At 47.4% G+C, this 21,158-nt stretch overlaps 1 protein-coding gene across 1 annotated transcript in view; it reads left to right on the top strand.

The window, feature by feature from the left end:
- LOC145358790 (cathepsin L2-like) overlaps positions 1 to 20,508 on the top strand; it is a 34,214-nt gene extending 13,706 nt beyond the window's left edge. The window contains exons 3-8 of the mRNA XM_080213077.1: positions 6,176 to 6,298; positions 9,886 to 10,047; positions 11,670 to 11,894; positions 14,598 to 14,763; positions 16,894 to 16,999; positions 18,445 to 20,508. Of these exons, the coding sequence (XP_080069203.1) occupies positions 6,176 to 6,298; positions 9,886 to 10,047; positions 11,670 to 11,894; positions 14,598 to 14,763; positions 16,894 to 16,999; positions 18,445 to 18,544 (882 nt within the window). The 3' untranslated portion in view covers positions 18,545 to 20,508. The remainder of the gene's footprint in view (positions 1 to 6,175; positions 6,299 to 9,885; positions 10,048 to 11,669; positions 11,895 to 14,597; positions 14,764 to 16,893; positions 17,000 to 18,444) is intronic.
- Positions 20,509 to 21,158: the final 650 nt, after the last annotated feature.

Below are 21,158 nucleotides of genomic sequence, written 5' to 3'. Positions count from 1 at the left end.
CCCTGACAGGGGTTTACTTTTTGGGATTCTCACATGGACAACTGCCCCGCCTGCCGCTGCTGGGTGAATGTAGGTGGCATTAGGATGAGGGTATCAGCTGCTGGGAGAAGGGAAAGGGGCGAGTGACTGATGACATACACTATCCTGCCCTGGAACTCCCTGAGTTGTGGCTAGGCCTCTCTGCCTGTGTGGGCACAAACCTGGCGAGAGGAGCTCTCTCGTTTCTCTCTTCCAATTTCTCTTTGTGAAGTTCAATCGGAAGCAGGCGGCACAGTGGTTAGCGCTGCTGCCTCACAACTCCGGTGACCTGGGCTCAACTCCGGCCTTGGGCCACTGTCTGTTCGGAGTCTGCACGTTCTCCCCGTGTCTGCGTGGGTTTCCTCTGGGTGCTCCGGGTGGACTGGGCTACATTCACAACCCTTTGGTCAGAGCAGGTGTACGGATAAGCCATGGGAAATGTGGCAGATGAAGGGTCTGCTGGGTTCTCCCACAGTCTCAGACTCAATGGGTCGAATGGCCTCTTCTGCATTGTGTTGGGATTATCTGAAGATGGCACACCGGCTATTTCTATACTCCCATTCTTTACTCCAGGGTGTTTAACAGCAATGTTCTCGCTGTGCCTGATGGAAGCAGCTAGAAACTACAGCAGCTGTCTACACAGAGCAGAGTAGCAGGAACATTTACAGTTAACTCTGCTTCTCAATGGTACAGCTCACCTCGTGTAGGCCGCACCTCTCTATGGAGACAGGGCCAAGGAGAACAGTCAGCTTTTCACTGCTCTGTCTCTTATCGAGAAGATATCTCTCCAGCTTTAACTCAGGATTACCACTCCCTTTGCGTTGGGAGCTCCATTTCCATTTGCTTCTTACTCAGGGGGCTGGTGAGCACATTTCAGAAAGGTTAGGCACAATATTCAACTGCATTTTAAAAGAAGGTTGCGGTATTAAGGAAAGAAACAATTGCTGAGCAAAAGTAAAGCAATGTCACAGCATTCACTTGATAAGTTTTTTTGTAAAAGTAATTCATATAATTGACCAGGTGAGTGTGTGTGAGTGTGTGAGTGTGTGAGTGTGTGAGTGTGTGAGTGTGTGAGTGAGTGTGTGAGTGTGTGAGTGTGTGAGTGTGTGAGTGTGTGAGTGTGTGAGTGAGAGAGTGAGAGAGTGAGAGAGTGAGAGAGTGAGAGAGTGAGAGAGTGAGAGAGTGAGAGAGTGAGAGAGTGAGAGAGTGAGTGAGAGTGAGAAACACAGCTCACAGTTAAACAATTTAGTCAAGTCAAGTTCTGAAGGAGCAAGATTTTATTTGACGTTCTTGCAAGACCGGGTGTCTAGCGAAATAGGCACACCTCACATAGATTTGCAGCACATTTTATACCTTTTTTACAAGCATTGTGATGGCTTTGCAATGTGATGTTCTCCCCTGATTGGTGGTCCCTGTCCCATCGATGTGTTGACATTCCCCTATTGGCTCGAGGTGCCCTAAGTTCCTATCACCTCTACTCCCCATCTAACAATGTCTCCTGTTATCACAAGAGTGCATTAGTAAACTCATCCATCTTATCCAATACTGTTACATGTCCAGTTCAGATTGGCAGTAATCAATCCTTTGCCAACTTAATCACTGCTGTCCCGACTATCTCAGTGACCCCTTCCCCCTTTTATGCTTAGTTGTATAAACAACACATCTTGCAGACCATTTGCTTTTTATAACGTGGGCCTCTTACATTCCTGCAGGATGTGGTGTATGCTTCACTGCACATCACATCTCTGATGTTATCTCTACATTACAGGCAGTCTTTTTATTATCCCTAATTATTGCTGTGTTAGCAGCATCAAACCTTATGTCCTATGTTTGTGACTAAACTCACAGTTGTTTCCATAAAGTGGGTTATCAATATGCCTAACTATATCCAATCTATTTAACTTTAAGCTATTTCTCTATGCTCTACAAATATATGTGTTAACAACATCTTTACCTATTGCTCACATGAGTGAGCGTGTGAGCGAGAGAGTGAGCGTGCGTGCGAGAGAGTGAGCGTGCGTGCGGGAGAGTGAGCGTGCGTGCGGGAGAGTGAGCGTGCGTGCGGGAGAGTGAGCATGCGTGCGGGAGAGTGAGCGTGCGTGCGGGAGAGTGAGCGTGCGTGCGGGAGAGTGAGCGTGCGTGCGGGAGAGTGAGCGTGCGTGCGGGAGAGTGAGCGTGCGTGCGGGAGAGTGAGCGTGCGGGAGAGTGAGTGAGCGTGCGGGAGAGTGAGTGAGTGAGCGTGCGGGAGAGTGAGTGAGTGAGCGTGCGGGAGAGTGAGTGAGTGAGCGTGCGGGAGAGTGAGTGAGTGAGCGTGCGGGAGAGTGAGTGAGTGAGCGTGCGGGAGAGTGAGTGAGCGAGCGTGCGGGAGAGTGAGTGAGCGAGCGTGCGGGAGAGTGAGTGAGTGAGCGAGCGTGCGGGAGAGTGAGTGAGTGAGCGAGCGTGCGGGAGAGTGAGTGAGTGAGCGAGCGTGCGGGAGAGTGAGTGAGTGAGCGAGCGTGCGGGAGAGTGAGTGAGTGAGCGAGCGTGCGGGAGAGTGAGTGAGTGAGCGAGCGTGCGGGAGAGTGAGTGAGTGAGCGAGCGTGCGGGAGAGTGAGTGAGTGAGCGAGCGTGCGGGAGAGTGAGTGAGTGAGCGAGCGTGCGGGAGAGTGAGTGAGTGAGCGAGCGTGCGGGAGAGTGAGTGAGTGAGCGAGCGTGCGGGAGAGTGAGTGAGTGAGCGAGCGTGCGGGAGAGTGAGTGAGTGAGCGAGCGTGCGGGAGAGTGAGTGAGTGAGCGAGCGTGCGGGAGAGTGAGTGAGTGTGCGTGCGTGGGAGAGTGGGTGGTGTGTGTGAGTGTCTGGCTCACTCAGCCTCGGGGTACTCACTCACTCACCCGTACACAATGTGTGGACGGGCTCCTGTGTATGTGCTGGTGTGGGGTGGGTGAGAGTGAGTGAGAAACCTGAGACTGGGAGTAAGGCATGCGCACTCTCACCCTCGCTGTCTCACACTCCCACACAGGATGGCACTGTGCCCCCCCAAGCTTCCCACCCCACTAACTAGCTCAGTACGTCCAATCACAGGCTGGTTCCTACCAATGAGCCTATCAGCAGCCAGTGAATGGAAATACCAACCTGTGATTGGATGAGCAGGCGCACAGTATTTTCCGTGAAGTCTTCAGTGGTTGAACAGTCCGGATCAAAATGCCTCGGGGCTGCAAATCTCTCAGGGGCTGGAGGTTCGCCTGCTTTAAGCATTTTCACCTTTCTTTGTCTAACAAAGCACAAAGTCTTCTCCAAAAAATACCCTTGCAATAATAACATTGCTTTGATAAGCTGAGGCTGACAACACTTTAACTTGCCAAGGGAAAACTAGTCCAGCTACTTTGCTGATTTGGCTTTGTCTAGAATTCCAGTTTGGAGTTGACTTCTGAGCTCTGAAGCATGAGATAATTTGATAGGTTCCAAACGATACTTTTTTTCTAAGATAACCCACTAGTTTCCATTTGCATTTGTCTGAACACAAAATGGCTTTGGGCTGGTTTCACTTCCCTGTTCCCTCTTATTCGTCACATGCAGGATTTGCAGCTTCCGCTAAGGGACTTCTGTTTCAATAAACAAAAACATCTCTTTGCGTTCCAAACACAGGAAGTGTGTTTCTATATATAGAACATAGAACCTTACAGTGCAGAAAGAGGCCCTTCAGCCCATCGAGTCTGTACCGAACACAATCCCACACAGGCCCTACCCCCATATCCCTACATATTATACCCACTAATCCCTCTGACCTACATATCCCTGAACAATTTCTTAGCATGGCCAATCAACCTAACCCACACATCTTTGGACTGTGGGAGGAAACCCACACAGACACGAGGAGAATGTGCAAACTCCACACAGGCAGTGACCCGAGCCGGGAATCGAACCCAGGTCCCTGGAGCTGTGAAGCAGCAGTGCTAACCACTGTGCCACCCGATATAAATCACCTCAGTTGGTGAATTTTGAAGAGGTGCAGGTGTTAATTTATGGGAATATGGACATAGGAGTGACACAGTGGTTAGCACTGCTGTCCTACAGTGCCAGGGACCTGGGTTCGATTCCTGGCTTGGGTAACTGTCTGAGTGGAGTCTGCATGTTCTCCCCGTGTCTGTGTGGGTTTCCTCTGGGTGCTGTAGTTTTGTGCTGGGTTAGGCGCATTGGCCATGCCAAATTCTAAACTTTTCCACCTGACACGTACCATTCTGTGCTGCCACAGTGTGCAGGATCAGGAAAGGTGGCATTTGTTGCCCAGGCCTAACTGCCCTCCATTTCAGAGGGCATTTGCGAATCACACAGTGCAGAAAGAGGCCCTTCGGCCCATCGAGTCTGCACTGACCACAATCCCCTACCCCCATATCCCTACACATTGTACCCACTAATCCCTCTAACCTACTCATCCCTGGACACTAAGGGGAAATTTAGCATGGCCAATCAACCTAACCCACACATCTTTGGACTGTGGGAGGAAACCGGAGCACCCGGAGGAAACCCACGCAGACACGAGGAGAATGTGCAAACTCCGTACAGACAGTGACCCGAGCCGGGAATCGAACCCAGGACCCTGGAGCTGTGAAGCAGCAGTGCTAACCCACTGTGCCACCGTGCTGCCCATGAGGATTAGGTAAAAAAGAAATCAGTTTGAGAGCTGCGCAGATGTGGATTTTTGATATTGAGTCGATCGCCTCTGGAGTTGGAGGCTGCGGAATCACGGAAGGAAGGGTGGATGTCCCCACTCCGTTCCTTCATAACACACAAAAAAAACAATTGAAACCAACTAGCACTGATCACTGTCAACGGCTCCTTTCATTCTACTGTGGGAGAAAGCCTTTCGATTCTGAGGCAGAAGACCCAGGGTTCAAACCCTGGCTCCAAAGAAGAGTCACCTCGGACTGGATTTTACCATGTTGATTCTAAGTATGGATTTGAACCTGGGAGTGTTTCAGATCTGGCTTTTAGACCCACTCTGAGGCGCCCCCATACACTCTGTCTGCCTGAAAAATATCAGTGAGTCCGAATCGCGCTGCAGAAAGCTGTGAGCGGGGCTTAACGCACCCAAAAACCTACAGCTCCGATCGGTGCCTCCAACTGCGCACGCGCAGACAAAAAAATGATAGAACAACGCTCCCTTGCCACACCCCTCCCGGGATAACACGTCCTCCTGGCCCCCGCAGACATTGCCCCACCCCCACAACGTTACTGACCCCCCCCCCCCCCCCCCCCCTTATCCCACCAGCCAGGCTGATTGCGGGTCCCTCCCCGCTTCACCCCCACCAGTAAAGTGCTGGTAAAGTTGGGCGTGCAGCCCATTAGAATCAATTTAAATGCATTCAAATGGCCACGACCATGCGAAACGGTGCCCATTTGGGCTGCAGTCCTGGTCATGGCCATTTTCAGGCCCTGGTAATGGGCACCTCAGCGTGGAGGTGGGCACGGATCGCGCCACTCGCCTCACGTCCAACTTTACCAAGTTTTCCCGCCCAGAAACGGGCACAATGCAATGGTAAAAATGGAGCCCAAAATGTTAACTCGGTTTCTCCGTCCACAGATGCTACCAGACCTACTGAGCTGTTCCAGCATTTTCTGTTTATTTCCGGCATCTGCAGCATTTATATTAGATTAACATCTATCTGCTTGTTTGGTGTGGGCAGTGGGAGCGCACAGTAACCTTCTTCCAATCTACAGGACTAACCACACTATAAGAATTTGAGGGGTGGCACAGTGTTTAGCACTGCTGCCTCACGGCGCTAGGGACTCGGGTTCGATTCCAGCCTCGGGTCACTGCCTGTGTGGAGATGGCACATTCTCCCCGTGTCTGCGTGGGTTTCCTCCCGCAGCACTGGTATAAAAAATGTATCTTCTATTCCTTACAAGACCACTTGGAGTTAAACCTGCTGGAGGATTAGCTGTCGTTGCTCTCAAAATGAGATGGTTGCCTCCATCAGCCAAAGAGCTGCAGCCACGATCGAGCACGTTTCTCAGTGCCCTGTTGTGGCCGCTCAGATTTTAATCAGACTTTATATCCTCCCACCCTTTCGTTCTCTGAGAAACGGAGGCGAGGACCTGCAGCAACTGTATCTTAGCAACTGCTGCAAGTGTTTTTTTTTAAAATATAAAACTTGTCACGTGATCCTCTTTCTCTCGAAGGATGAAGGGAATTATAGAAGGATGGTGTGGGAGAAAAACTTGAAGTTAATCGAGCTTCATAACCTGGAACATTCGATGGGGAAGCACACATTTCAGATGGGAATGAACCACTTTGGAGACCTTGTGAGTACGAATATAATATATCACAGTAAATCGTTTGGTTTCTATGGTATAGACCATTGCATGGGTGATTGAATATAGAACATAGAACACTACAGCACAAACAGGCCCTTCGGCCCACGAGTTGCGCCGATCACATCAATACCTACCAATCCATAGACCTATCTATAACCCCCAATCCCATTAAACCCCATATACTCATCCAGAAGTCTTTTAAAAGACCCCAGCGAGTTCGCCTCCACCACCACCAACGGCAGCCGATTCCATTCACTCACCACCCTCCGAGTGAAAAACTTACCCCTAACATCTCCTCTGTACTTGCTTCCCTGCACCTTAAACCTGTGTCCTCTCGTAGCGACCATTTCAGCCCTGGGAAATAGCCTCTGAGAATCCACCCTATCTATTCCTCTCAACATTTTATAAACCTCTATCAGGTCGCCTCTCAACCTTTGTCTCTCTAGGGAGAAGAGTCCCAGCTCCCTCAACCTATCTTCATAAGGCATGCCTCCCAATTCAGGCAACATCCTTGTAAATCTCCTCTGTACCCTTTCAATAGTTTCTACATCCTTCCTGTAGTGAGGTGACCAGAACTGCGCACAGTACTCCAAGTGAGGCCTGACAAGGGACTTATAAAGTTGCAGCATTACCTCCCGACTCCTAAACTCAATCCCTCGATTAATGAAGGCCAGTACACCATACGCCTTCTTGACCACCTCCTCCACCTGCGAGGCCGATTTAAGAGTCAAATTGAATATTGACCAAGAATATCCAAGGCACGATCTATATTGGTTCAGGTTTAAGGTGCTGGGGAGTAGGTACAGAGGAGATGTCAGGGCTAAGTTTACCACTCAGAGGGTGGTGAGTGAGTGGAATCGGCTGCCGTCGGTGGTGGTAGAGGTGAACTCGCTGGCGTCTTCTAAGAGATTTCTGGATGAGTACATGGGATTTAATGGGATTGGGAGTTATAGATAGGCCTGGTAGGTAGGGATAGGATGGGCGCAACTTGTGGGCCGAAGGGCCTGTTTGTGCTGTAGTGTTCCATGAATCAGGGTGGGAAAAGGAGCAGTACGATGGACACAGTGTCCCGGAAACACAGTCCCTGCCCAGTGATCGCTGGCACTCTGGGTGAATGGTCACCTCCGTCACATACCAGACGGGCAGATTGCTCTGGCCACCTGCTCCATTTTAATGGCGGAACCTCTTTTAGATCCAAGAAGCAGCTTCATGCTGCTCGGCATCCCGGTGTTGGGAAGTCCATCATGAGCTGCTTTAAAGGCAGAAGGATCGGGATTGAAGAGGCAGCAGATCACCACGGCAGGGAACCCCCAAGTGGCAAGGAGGTGAACCTGCGGAAGCCTTTGAGTCTCAAAATGCCAAGGGACTGAAGCATCATATTTGCTTTGAGTATTCATTGGCTGCAGCTAAGGATCATCTTAATGTCTGAGGAACCCCCTACTTTCTTGCTGCAACTGTACAGGGTACTGGTGAGGCCGCAGCTGGAGTACTGTGTGCAGTTTTGGTCGCCGCACTTGCGGGAGGATATATTGGCCTTGGAGGGAGTGCAGAGGAGGTTCACTAGGCTGATACCAGAGATGAGGGGGTTGGCCTATGAAGAGAGACTAAATAGACTGGGTCTGTACTCATTGGAGTTTAGAAGGCTGAGGGGGGATCTTAGAGAGATGTATAAGATAATGAAAGGGATGAATAGGGTAGAGGTAGAGAGATTTTTCCCACTTAGAAAGGATAGCAGGACTAGAGGGCACAGCCTCAAGATAAGGGGGGAACAGTTTAGAACAGAGTTGAGGAGGAACTTCTTCACTCAAAGGGTGGTGAATCTCTGGAATTCTCTGCCTGTTGAAGTGGTGGAGGCTACCTCGCTGAATATATTTAACTCACGGGTAGATAGGTTTCTGATAGACAGGGGAATTAAGGGTTGTGGGGAGAAAGCGGGAAAGTGGAACTGATCCATTTTCAGATCAGCCATGATCTTATTGAATGGTGGGGCAGGCCTGAAGGGCTAGACGGCCTACTCCTGCTCCTATTTCTTATGTTCTTATGTTTCTGATCCAGCTAGTAGACACATTGGGCGCACTGAGCTTCTCCCAGGTAGAAGTGTGAATCATAATCTGCCCAAAAACAGAACAGCCAGACCTCCTGCAGTAAGATCTATTTTCCAGATTCCCTTCCAATACCATCCCGTTTATGGCTAAAAGCGGGATTGAGCTTGACTTCAAGCTTGAACCGTCTGATCCACCTGCGCCCCCTCCGCCCCCCCACCCCCCACCCCCAGCCTCTGAACCTCCTCCAAGCTCCCTTTCTTCTCAAAGCTCCATGAAAATGTCAGCACTTTCCCACCCCACATCTGGCAAGCTGTAGAGACCTGCGCCAAGAACCTCTGACCTTGTCCGCGTCTGGGATTCTCCAGACCCGCTGCAGTGAATGGAGTTTTGGTTGGCCACCAAATTCTCCGTTCTCACTGGCTTTGGAGCCGGCACAGACGAAATTGGAGAATTTGAGGGGCGGCACGGTGGCACAGTGGGTTAGCACTACTGCCTCACTGTGCCAGGGACTCGGGTTCGATTCCAGCCTCGGGTCACTGTTTGTGTGGAGTTTGCACATTCTCCCTGTGTCAGCGTGGGTTTCCTCCGGGTGCTCCAGTTTCCTCCCACAGTCCAAAGATGTGCGGGTTACGTGGATTGGCAGTGCTAAATTGACCCTAGTGTCAGGGGCATTAGCAGGGTAAATATGTGGGGTTGCAGGGCCTGGATGGGATTGTGGTCGGTGCAGATCTTGTGGGCCAAATGGCCTCCTTCTGCATTGTAGGGATTCTATGATTCAATCTATGATTCAATGAACCCGAGGTGTTATCAGGTTTAACAAGCCTGGAAGGGGAGATTTGTCAACTGATCCCCATAGAACAATTCCCAGCAGACATTGAGCAAGAACAGGGCTGGCCCGAATTGTGATGCCAACGCGGTGGAATAGCCTGCCGACTGGAGGCTTGCACTTGAAAGAACAGCTACTTGGATGGATGCAACTAGAGTCTAGTATAAGTCATGAGCTTTGGAAGAGCAGCAGAGTGGGGAAAGCCCAGGGCCAGGAAGGGTTCCAGTCTCAGTATTCAATCCAATCTGCCTTAATGATGTATATAGGAAAGAATGAACATTTATTAAGAGGCCTGCACAGGTTAACTGGTGCCGGGCTTCTTCCAGCCCGAAGGTCATGTTCCATTCCATCATTTCCAGCTGTAGATTGGACCAATCACAACTTTCTCACGGTTGTCAAGTCACAGTGAGTGTTGCCGGGCGGGGTTTTCCAGCTCCCCCCCCCCACCTGCAGGATCTTCCGGTCTCACCGAAAGTGGTGGGTCCCCCAGCGGTGGGACGGGTAAGCCACACAAAATGCCGTTGACACTGGCGTGACTGGAAAATCCCACAGGCGTCCAATGGCAAGCGGCCTCCTCTGCTGGAAACTAGGCGCAGCGTTGCGGGGGGGGGGGGGGGGGGGGCGGGGGGCGGGGGTCTTGTCTGACCGGTTTATTTGGTTTAAGGAGATTTGGTACTAACTGTGACCATCTATCCGGCTTACAGACATCTGAGGAGTTCAGTCAGCTTCTGAGTCGGCTGCATCCACACGAAACGAAAAACTCCTCCAGGAAGGGGGAGCCTGCTTCAGCTGGGCCCAGACCACTCAGAATTCCCCAGAGCATTGACTGGAGGAGCAAAGGTTACGTTACTGGGGTGAAAAACCAGGTAAAGTGGCGAGGATGGTGACTGAACTATCTGAAGAAACCGTAATGTGACATTACAACGTCTCCAGAATTCCACAAAACCTCCAATCTGACACTTTGAATTGACTAGGATCAAAATCCCTGATTTTAAACTGCCAGTGTAAGTTTGGATAGGGGGAGAGGCAGACTAGAAACTGTCTGAGTCTGTCAGTCCCTGAGATAGTACCAGCTTAATGGTCCCTGTGTCAGCCCAGTGGGAAACACTGACTACAAGGCTGGAGGCACAATATTTCAATTCATAGAATCCCTACAGTACAGAAGGAGGCCATTTAGCTCATCGAGTCTGCACCGTCAACAATCCCATCCCGATCCTATCCTTGTAACCCCATGTAATCCCCTGATGCTAATCCAACCCAGACCTGTTCCCTGTAACCCCAAATATTTACTCCACTAATCCCCCTAGCTTACACAGCTCGGGACGCTAAGGGTTAATTTAGCATGGCCAACCTGCCTAACCAGCAGGTCTTTTGGACGGCGGGAGGAAACCGGAGCGCCCAGAGGAAACCCGCGCAGACATGGGGAGAACATGCAAACTCCACACAGCGATCCGAAGCCGGAATCGAACCCGGGTCCCCTGGTGCTGAGAGGCAGCAGTGCTAAACACAGTGCCACCGTGCCGTCCACTGTTGTGGATAACTGTTTGCTTGGGAGCTGCAGGAACAGGCCAGGGTGTTCATTAAGAAGGAGGGTTGGGAATGCAGTGCTATCAAGAGAAGGAGCGCAATGAGGCCAAGGTTTTCTTCTGATGCTGCAGACAGACTGGCTTCAAATCACTGCTTCAATCCTTAGAAACCTACAGCAGTGACTCCCATCTTTCTGTTGACTGATCACTTTCTCTGTGATAATGTCTTGTACGGGGAGATTTACCTCATGCCCTACGTCAATCTCAAATTGACAAGTGGACGGAACAGCCCCCAGCCCCTGACTGTGATATTCATGGAGTAGAAGTTACGTAGCAAAGCCGAATCTGACACCTCATTCTTCCATCTGGGAGAACGTGGTCCCTGTCCCGTTAGCGCAGCTTCAGATATTCAGAACGGAGCACAGAGTCAGAGACATAGGGTGGGATTTTACAGCCTCGCTCGAGCGAGACTGGAAATTCTCACCCGAGGTCAACGGACGTTTCCATCGTCCTCCTCTCGCCCGCTCCGATTCCGTGACCAGCGAGGGGGTAGAATTCCGTCAATAGCATCAAATATAGTTGCTTTATACTTCTGTCCAAGATGGGTTTCGAAGGAACTTTCACTAGCTGGGGTCTTGAAACTTGTTTTGTAGCCGAGCCTTCATCACTCGCTAACTCCTAAGAGTCTCCCATTGAGACTAACCCCTTGGGGGGGGGATAGCATTGTCTCTGACCCTTCCCTCAATCTCTGACTGTGAAAAAATGCTTCTCTGAACAAATTGAACTGAGATTGGAAGATTGTTGGTAAGTTTAACTAATTTTCACTTACTGGACATGCTCCCACCTCAATTCTCTTTCTATTACCTGGTCTACGTTTACGGTGTGTCATCCTTAAGCTGTAATGTATCGAAAAGTTTTGCTTGCTGTTATTACTATATTAATATCAGTTATTGTTACTGCAGGGGCATTGTGGCTCGTGTTGGGCTTTCAGTGCTGTTGGTGCCCTCGAGGGACAGACATACAAGAAGAAAGGGAAGCTCATCTCCTTGAGTGAACAGAACCTGGTCGACTGCTCCAATCATGAGGGCAACCATGGGTGCAATGGCGGGTTAATGAGCAACGCCTTCGACTATGTTAAGCTTAATGGTGGGATTGACACAGAAGTTTCTTATCCATACACTGCAAAGGTAGGTTTTTTTTGTTCCCTCCAGGTTGTTCTCTTCCCATTGCTTTCCTCCTCTTTTAATCCGCAGGTGTGTCGGTCCACCTTGTTGTCTAACGAGGGGCACACACGTGGTGGGTCGTGCGTGGGCTGCTCTTGGATGTTTCGAGAGTTGCCTAGTGCTTTGCATCGTTAGTGTACGCTTAAACTGGACCAGCAGACCGGCACCACAACAGCTCGGTGACTATCACTGTTTGCTGTGCAGATACATGGATTTGGGCCGGTGTCTGTGGGAGTTTGCGCATTCTCCCTGTGGTTGCGTGGGTTTTCTCCGGGTGCTCCGGTTTCCTCCCACACCCTAAAGATGTGCTCTTAGGCTGATTGGTGTAACAAATTGTCCCTAAATTATTCTCCCCTGAATCTGGTTTCCAATGTGGGTGCCATAAGCGGAGACATGTACTCGTTGGATTTTAGAAGGATGAGGGGGGATCTTACAGAGACGTATAAGATAATGAAAGGGATGGATAGGGTAGAGGAAGAGGGATTCTTCTCACTTGGAAAGGACAACAGGACTAGAGGGCACAGCCTCAAGATAAAGGGGGGGCGGTTTAGATCGGAATTGAGGAGGAACTTCTTCACTCAAAGGGTGGTGAATCTCTGGAATTCTCTGCCCGTTGAAGTGGTGGAGGCTGCCTCGCTAAATATATTTAAGTCACGGGTAGATAGATTTTTGACAGACAAGGGAATTAAGGGTTATGGGGAGAAAGCGGGAAAGTGGAACTGATCCACTTCAGATCAGCCATGATCTTATTGAATGGCGGGGCAGGCTCGAGGGGCTAGATGGCCTACTCCTGCTCCTATTTCTTATGTTCTTATGTACTTACATGGGTCAAGGGTGGAAGAGGAAAAGCACATTGTTAAAATGGTGGCGTGGGCTCGTTGGGCCGAAGGGCCTGTTTCCTGTATTGTTGTTGTTCTTTGTTCTTTCCTGCTTTATGCTGGAGTGCAGCCCCACAGTTCTAAGCTCATCAGTAGTACGAGACACACTTGGCTCTTCCTCATCTCTGAGCCTTGATATTGGGCCACAGTATCAGGGCAGTCGAGCCTGGATCCTGGCTTCACTCATACGTCTACCTTTCACCAGGTAGGGTTTAGGACAGATTAAGTATGGCTGGCTGACCTCACATCACTTTGCCAGCTGGGGGGATCTGTCATCTTGTTAAACATCTTGCAGCTAGTTGGTGGAAGAGATTTATCAGATTTATTCATATAGTGAGACATTACAAATGTGTTGTACCTGACTCTACAAACTGCCACCAGTTTCAATAACTGTTTCTTTGTACATTTTTGGGTAAATCAAGTTAATTAAAGAATCACTTCTTTAAAGGAGCAATGTAACAAAAAAAACAAAATCGTTAAGGGAAATTTACCAAATTAAAAATGTGCACATTGATCAGAATTTTGAGGCTGAGCCCTATACATTTACCCTACTAATCCTCTTGACAGTAAGGGACAATTTAGCATGGCCAATCCAGCTAATCTGCACATCTTTGGAGTGTGGGAGGAACCAGAGCACCTGGAGGAAACCCACACAGACATAGGAAGAACATACAAACTCCATACCGACAGACACATAAGTCCGGAATTTAACCCGGGTCCCTGGCGCTGTGAGGCAGCAGTGCTAACCACTGTGCCACCGTGCCACCCTATCTTCCGGCTCTTCATGCTGGCAGGAACTTTTGGTCCCACCGATGGCACACCCCTGCCGCAGGTTTCTCGGCAGCACGGGGTTGAATCAATGGGAAACCCCATTGCCAGCGGCAGGACAAGACGATCCCACTGTCAGCAATGGCAGGCCTCTCGCTGTTGAGAAATAATGCCATGGGGAGGCCAAAAGATATCTAATTTTGTTCAAATAAACAGGCATTGGACAACCGCTTCAAAGAAACATAAAGTTATCACAAGCTTACAAACTGTCAAATCAACAAAGTAATCAGTCCCCGTTGCAGCTGATTAAATGACCACCTGAAAGGCTGACTCTTTAATGAATCTTGGAACTCAGCCCAGCATTCATAATGATGGAATCTGGCAACCACACATGTCTGACCATCTGGTCAGCTGCTTTTGTTGATACATTTGTCAAAGGGGACTACCAGCCTTGTTTGATTGAGAGTTTTGCAAAATTGCAACTGATTTCTTGATAACTTCTGCAGAGCACAACAATTAGGTGGAGGGGATCCTGTGCACGGTCGGATCCCTTCATTTTCTCTCTGTTTATTTAGAGATTGGACAATGTGCTGCCATGCTTGATTATATCCAACATTGTCCAGTGGCCTGAGTCCAGGTGGTCAGTGCAATTCTTAGTTTCTGCAGCTCCTGTCCACTTGAGTGACATCCTTCATTCTCAATTTTAGACTTTCACCAGGTTAATTAATTTAAAAACACCAACTGGTGTCAGAAATGACCCCTGATGTTAATAATTGGATACAAACCTTGATTTGCTGTCACTTCTCACAGTTCTTTTGAAAATAGCTAAATTATGTTCTTATGTCAACCACATTGTTATAGAGCGGGAGTCTCATTAGGCCAGACCAGGTAAGGCAGAATGACAATCCTTCTCGTCTTAGCCTGAATGGTTATGACTGTAGCTGGAATATTAGCTTCACAGCAAGGATTTGTTTGTTTTGGATATAGTTAAATGCTTTTCTTATGATTTCTTCTCCTACAGGAAGGCACCTGTAAATATAATCCCAGTTACAGTGGAACCACGTGCAACGGCTACAGGTTTGCAGCCAGTGGTAGTGAGGTAGAGCTGGCTGAAGCTTTGGCCACCGTTGGACCAATATCAGTCGCCATTGATGCTGAACAAATATCTTTCCGCTTCTACAGATCAGGTAAATAATGGAAGTCTCATCACTTATCTTTGTATTAGGCCCATTCGGAAGAAAATGGACTAGCTAGTGACAGGCAGCACTGCCTTGTACAGGGAAGGTCATACCTCACCAGCTTGATTGAAGAGGTGGCAAAGGTAATTTATGGGGAAAAGTTTATATGGACTTTAGTAAGGCGTTTGACAAGGTCCCACATGGCACAAAAACTAAAATCACATGGGACTCGGGGTGGAGCGTCTCGATGGATACAGAACTGGCTTGTTCATAAAAAACAGAGAGTAGCAGTGGAAGGATGTTTTTCAGAATGGAAGCTAGTGGTGTTCCGCAGGGATCAGTGCTGAGATCTCTGTTGTTTGTAGTATATATAATTGATCTGGAGGAAAATGTGGTCTAATTAGTAAGTTTGCGAATGTTACGAAAATTGCTACGTGCCAGGGATTGTCAGAGGATACAACAGGATATAAATAGATTGGAGACTTGGGCACAGAAATGGCAGATGGAGGTTAATCCAGACAAATGCGAGGATGAAATTTTGGTGTGAATTATACTATAAATGGCAGAACCCTTTGGAACATTAACATACAGAGGGACCTGGGCGTGCAGTTCCCTAAATGTGACAACGAAGGTGGCCAAAGTGATTAAGAAGGCATATAACATGCTTGCCTTCATAGACCAGGGCATTGAGCTCTAGAGTTGGGAGATGATGTTTTAGCTTCATAAAACCTTGGTTAGGCCACATCTGGAATATTCCAGTCACCACACTACCAGAAGGACATGGACGCTTTGGAGAGAGTGCAAAGAATGTTCACCAGGATGTTGCCTGGTCTCGAGGGTATTGACTACGAGAAGAGGTTGAATAAACTAGGATTGTTTTCACTGGAAAGATGGAGGTTGAGGGGAGACTAGATAGAGGTCTACAAAATTATGAGAGGCATAGACAGGGTGGATAGTCAGAGGACTTTTCCCAGGCTGCAAGTGTCAATTATAAGGGTGCACAGGTTCAAGGTAAGAGGGGGAATGTTTAAGGGAGATGTACAGGGGAAGTTTTTCATGCAGTGAGTGATGGGTGCCTGGAGCGGGATGCCAGAGGAGGTGGTGGAAGCAGGAGCATTAACAACATTTAAGAGGCATTTGGATGGGTGCATTAATAGGGAGGGAATAGAGGCATATGGATCGAGTAAGGGCAGAAGGTTTTTTTTTGTAGTTTAGTTTGGGCATTATGATTGGTATGGGCTTGGAGGACCGAAGGGCCTGTTCCTGTGCTGTACTTTTCTTTGTTCATTGTTTGTCTTGCTCACACATCAAAACAACAGATAGGAGTCCGGTTTTATATATATGTTGTTCAAGAGCCAAGGTGGAAGGGGGATATTAATCGAAAAACTCAGCTAATGTTCTGGGGACCTGGGTTCGAATCCCACCGTGGCAGATAGTGGAATTTGAATTCAATAAAAAATACCTGGAATTAAGAATCCACCGATGACCATGAAACTATTGTCGATAATTGGAAAAACCCATCTGGATCACTGATGTTCTTTAGGGAAGGAAATCTGTAAACCCACACCATGGCTAATCCACCTAACATGGACATCCTTGGACACCAAAGGGCAATTTAGCATGGCCAGGACACCTAACCTGCACATGTTTGACTGTGGGAGGAAATCGGAGCACCTGGAGGAAACCCACGCAGACACGGGGAGAATGTGCAAACTCCCCACAGACAGTGACCAGAGGCTGGAATTGAACCTGGGTCCGTGGCACTGAGGGGCAGCAGCTAACCACTGTGCCATCCCTAGGACACCCAGATCCCTCTGCATGTCAGAGCTCCGCAATCTCTCAGCATTTAGATAATAGGTAGTTGACCTGTGCTGTTGATACTATTCTGCACCAGACCCATAGTCAACTGAGCTGACTGGCCCCCAGGGTCAACTGGAGAGTTCTTTCAAAGAGCTGCCACAGATACATTGGGCTGAATGGCCTCCTGTGTTGTATCATTCTACATGCCAGTGTGTGATGTATGAGAATGATTGGAGGGAGATTATGAATTAATGTCTGAGAACTGACTTTTTTCTCAATGTTTGTTGAAGTTACGGCTGCTGATGGTTACATTGTGATTTAGACTGTTTATCATTATAGGTGTTTACTATGAGCCAAAGTGCAATAACATTAAGCCCAACCACGGGGTGCTAACAGTGGGCTATGGAAGTGAAAATGGGGAGAACTATTGGATCGTTAAAAACAGGTATATGCAGAACAAGTATTCAAATCTAAATGTGAAGTCCACACAACCTACAATACACGGACAAACATGCAACATAAAGACAGAAATAAACAAATGAAGTTTACCCTAATATATTAATGTTCGTAAGAAATTGTTAACGAAACAAGATTTATACCTCCTACCTAATACATCAGAGTACAAAACAAAATGATGAAACCTTGTGATAGAATGAGAAAGTGATGGGAAACTGATTGGTGGAAAACTGGCAGCGTTGAATTAGTTTCCTGTTTTACATTCCACCCAACACCATTGACTTCTGATCTTTTGGCTAAGATCGAGCATTGGATCAAGCTCAAGATGGGGCACAATGCCTTATCTGGTCAGCTTGGATCTTGCTTGTCTCTTTTGCGGGGATCTTGAATTGGATTGAAATGGAATTTGGGTTTTGGAACAAGGAAGGAGTGGATTATGAATTTGCCTGCTCCACCCTGAGCACTGGCTTTGTAACTTTAAGAATGGAGTAAAACTATCTTTCAAAAATCACTGACTTCAGGAGTTTATAACAGGTGACTGATTTTTCAAGCATCAACTTTACATTTCCTCTGAAGTTGAAAGTGAGCCCTTCCTCATTTTCTCTCTTGTATTCCACTCACTCGAGGTGACCTGCACTGAAGGTTTCTGCAAAAACCATTCTTATACTACTTACACTGAGAACCAATGTGTTTTACTATCCTGAGATTCACCCTTCAATATGGGCAGAAGCCTATGTCTACATCACATTTCCTCCAACTCAAATACTTTCCCCTTGGTTTCATGGTCAATGAGGATTATTAAGTGTCCTTTCTAAGGCATAACATGTTAGTGCACCAACACAATCAATAACCTAATAGCCTTTAGGAGAGCTCCATAAAGCGGAGGCAAAGTCAATGAGAGTATGATCAGTAAAAAGTCTCACAACACCAGGTTAAAGTCCAACCAGTTTATTTGCTAGTAAACTCACGAGCTTTCAGGGTTTGTCCCTTCGTCAGGTGAATGGAGAGTTCTGGCCTCAGACAGAGCATATAACAACAAGACAGCTTACAGATCGTTGATTAGAATGCGAGTCTTTACAACTAACCTGCTACTCAAGTCTTGAACCTGGTGTTGTGAGACTTCTTACTGTGTTTACCCCAGTCCAACACTGGCACATCAAGAGTATGATCACCCCTCCATTTTAACAGTCTTGTAGAGTCCCAGCTGCTCTGTGCGTTTTTTAGCTGGTCCACAAGAACATTTTGTAGCTTGGCCACATCTGTTCTTTAATCAACAACAAAAACCAACCATCCAAAGTGATCTGAACAACTTTCCTTCTCTGTTAACTATATCCCAGCTCAGCATATTTTGCAAAGGCCTGCATTTATAAATGTCTTGTGGAAAACAGATATTCTTTAACTAGAGTTTAATCAAACTTCCCTATTTTTCCTCAGCTTTGGAATATGGTGGGGTGACAAAGGCTACATCAAGATGGCCAAGGACAAGAACAACAACTGTGGAATTGCTAATTATGCCGTCTACCCTCTTGTCTAGGAGTCTGATGAGAATATTGCCTTTTATGAATGAAAGCTTACTGCTTTTGTTTTGCAAAGTTAAATATTTTTACTTGCTGGTTTATGAGTGTTCACTAATTATGAGTCCTGAGTCATGTAGAATTCCTGGCTTCTCTGTACATGCCTCCGGTGACATTATGGCCGAATGAATCTTTTCAATTATGGGCTCACTCACGCTGACATTGATTCTGACATTTAAGGCTGGAATTCTCCGGCCATTCACACCCCCGTCACTGCTGCGGATGGAGAATTTGGTGCTCAGCCAAATCTCTGTTCACTGCAGCGGGATGGGAAAATCCCGGCTGGGAGCGAGCTCGGAGAATCCGACCTAAAATGTAGCCAATTCCCAGGAGTGAAGTTGCATATGAAAGCACTTTTCTCTGAAGAATGTTTCCTTGTGATGGAGAACATAAGTGGCTTGGGACACCAAGCCCATTTGCTGCTATCTTCAGTATCCCTGACCATCATTTCTCTCAGTTTTCAGCCTTTGAACTATTTACTAATTAGAAACCAGCATTCCTCGTGACTCAAGGCCTTTGATAGAGTGGATACAAAAGAAAACATATTACTTTTGTTAAATGCATTATATCTGAAGGTCTTGGTTGCGTATGAGCTTCTGCATTTATCTTGACAATGGGCAGTGTGTGTGAAGGGGAATTCCCTGAAATCTCTGACCAATGTGACTTATATTTAAACCTCCAGTCAGATCACTGGCCTCTGCTTTGTTCAATGGAGAATGTTAAAGGAAACTGGTAGTAATTTAGTAGAACTCCCCAAGAAAGTGCTTAAAAGCCAAACTGCAAAGCCAGTTCTAATGGCTTAGTTGTTCAAAATCACCTTCCCTAAAAAATCCAAGTGTTACAAAAATCTAAAAATGGGCGTATGGCACGCTGGCCTTTTGAGTGTTCTCTTGGAATGTACAAGTTTGTGAACATCAGTCAGGACAACATTTGCTTCACTGCTGTTGCCCCATGCTGGCCACTTACGCAGACACTTTAAGAGTGAGCCCTTGGTTGAGAGAGCAGAGGGAGCCTCGAGGCCAGAGTTAACAGTATCGCTAGGTTTAGTTCCATTCAGAACCTACTTGTCTTTGGGCCATAACAGGACATGCTTCCACGTGTCCTGAGCCAGTTTTGGCTGAGGCCATTAAACCAATCCACATCATCACTTCTTGGCTTCAGAAAAGAATCAAAGGATAGCGTGGAGTAAGAAGGTACATTCAAAATGATTAATCAGGGAGTGAAAGAGATAGAGAAGCAAGCTGAATGGGCTAAATAATGTTCTCCATTCATTTCTAAATATTTTGCAGGCATAATATCTACTGATGACCATGAAACCATTGTCGTAAAAACCCGTCTGGTTCACTAATGCCCTTTAGGGAAGGAAATCTGCCGTCCTTACCTGGTCTGGGCCTACATGTGACTCCAGATCCACAACAATGTGGATGACTCTTAAAAGCCCTCAGGATGGGCAATAAATGCTGGCCAGTTAGCGACCCCCGCATATATATGAGTGGGACCTAAAAGGGTTAATCATTGAAATGCTCAAACAAGACAAAATGTATGTACTGCCTACAGCAGAAGCAATGCTTATTTAAGAGTTAAATCACACAGCGCAATCTCTGTTTCCGGGATAGCTATTCAATCCTTCCCCACTATTTCTTCAAGTTATTACAAATGTCTAAAAATTAATATTATAAACCTGGTGAAATTCATCGTAATTGTAGAAAGCAAAGGAAGGAAAAGGTGATAATTTGGGATTTAGGATTGGTGCTGAGTTGCTTAAACATTCAGTGGCTTTATCGTTTTCATAAAAGCAATTTCAAACTATCTTGATAATCTAGATCAATGTTTATTCAACATTCCTTTTCAGAAATGACGTGTGTTTTTAAAATAGTTTCTGCAAATTCAAGTTCATACTTTCAAGAAATAAAACTGTACTGAATAAAAAAACTTATTGTTCTCTTTTTAAATGGTTAAAATGTCCTCAATTAAAGTGCTTCAGAAACACCATCTTTTTTCTTTCTTCTCCTGAAGACGGGGTGATTAGCACTGCTGCCTCACAGGTCCAGGGACCTGCGTTTAATTCCTCGTCACTGTCTGTGTGGAGTTTGCACATTCTCCCCGTGTCTGTGTGGGTTTCCTCCCCACAGTCTAAAAGATGTGCTGGTTAGGTGCATTGGCCATGCTAAATTCTCCCTCTGTGTACCGGAATAGGTGCTGGAGTGAGGCTACTAGGAGATTTTCACAATAACTTCATTGTAGTGTTAATGTCAGCCTACTTGTTTGCACATTCTCCTTGTGTCTGCGTGGGTTTCCTCCGGGTGCTCCGGTTTCCTCCCACAGTCCAAAGATGTGCGGGTTTGGTTGATTGGCCGTGCTAAGAAATTGCCCCTTAGTGTCCAGGGATGTGTAGGTTAGAGGGATTAGTGGGTATAATGTGTAGGGAGATGGGGGTAGGGCCTGGGTGGGATTGTGTTCGGTGCAGACTCGATGGGCCGAAGGGCCTCTTTCTGAACTGTAGGGTTCTATGATTAATGTTTAAACTTTGAAGGTGGTTGTGCTTTTGCAGATTTACAGTTCAAAGGGCACTGA

The sequence above is a fragment of the Carcharhinus amblyrhynchos genome, chromosome 26 (assembly GCF_965287045.1).
Source record: "Carcharhinus amblyrhynchos chromosome 26, sCarAmb.v2.hapA, whole genome shotgun sequence".
NCBI classification, from domain to species: domain Eukaryota; kingdom Metazoa; phylum Chordata; class Chondrichthyes; order Carcharhiniformes; family Carcharhinidae; genus Carcharhinus; species Carcharhinus amblyrhynchos.
The sequence above is the reverse complement of the archived record's forward strand: the minus strand, read 5'-3'. Positions and strand labels throughout refer to the sequence as shown.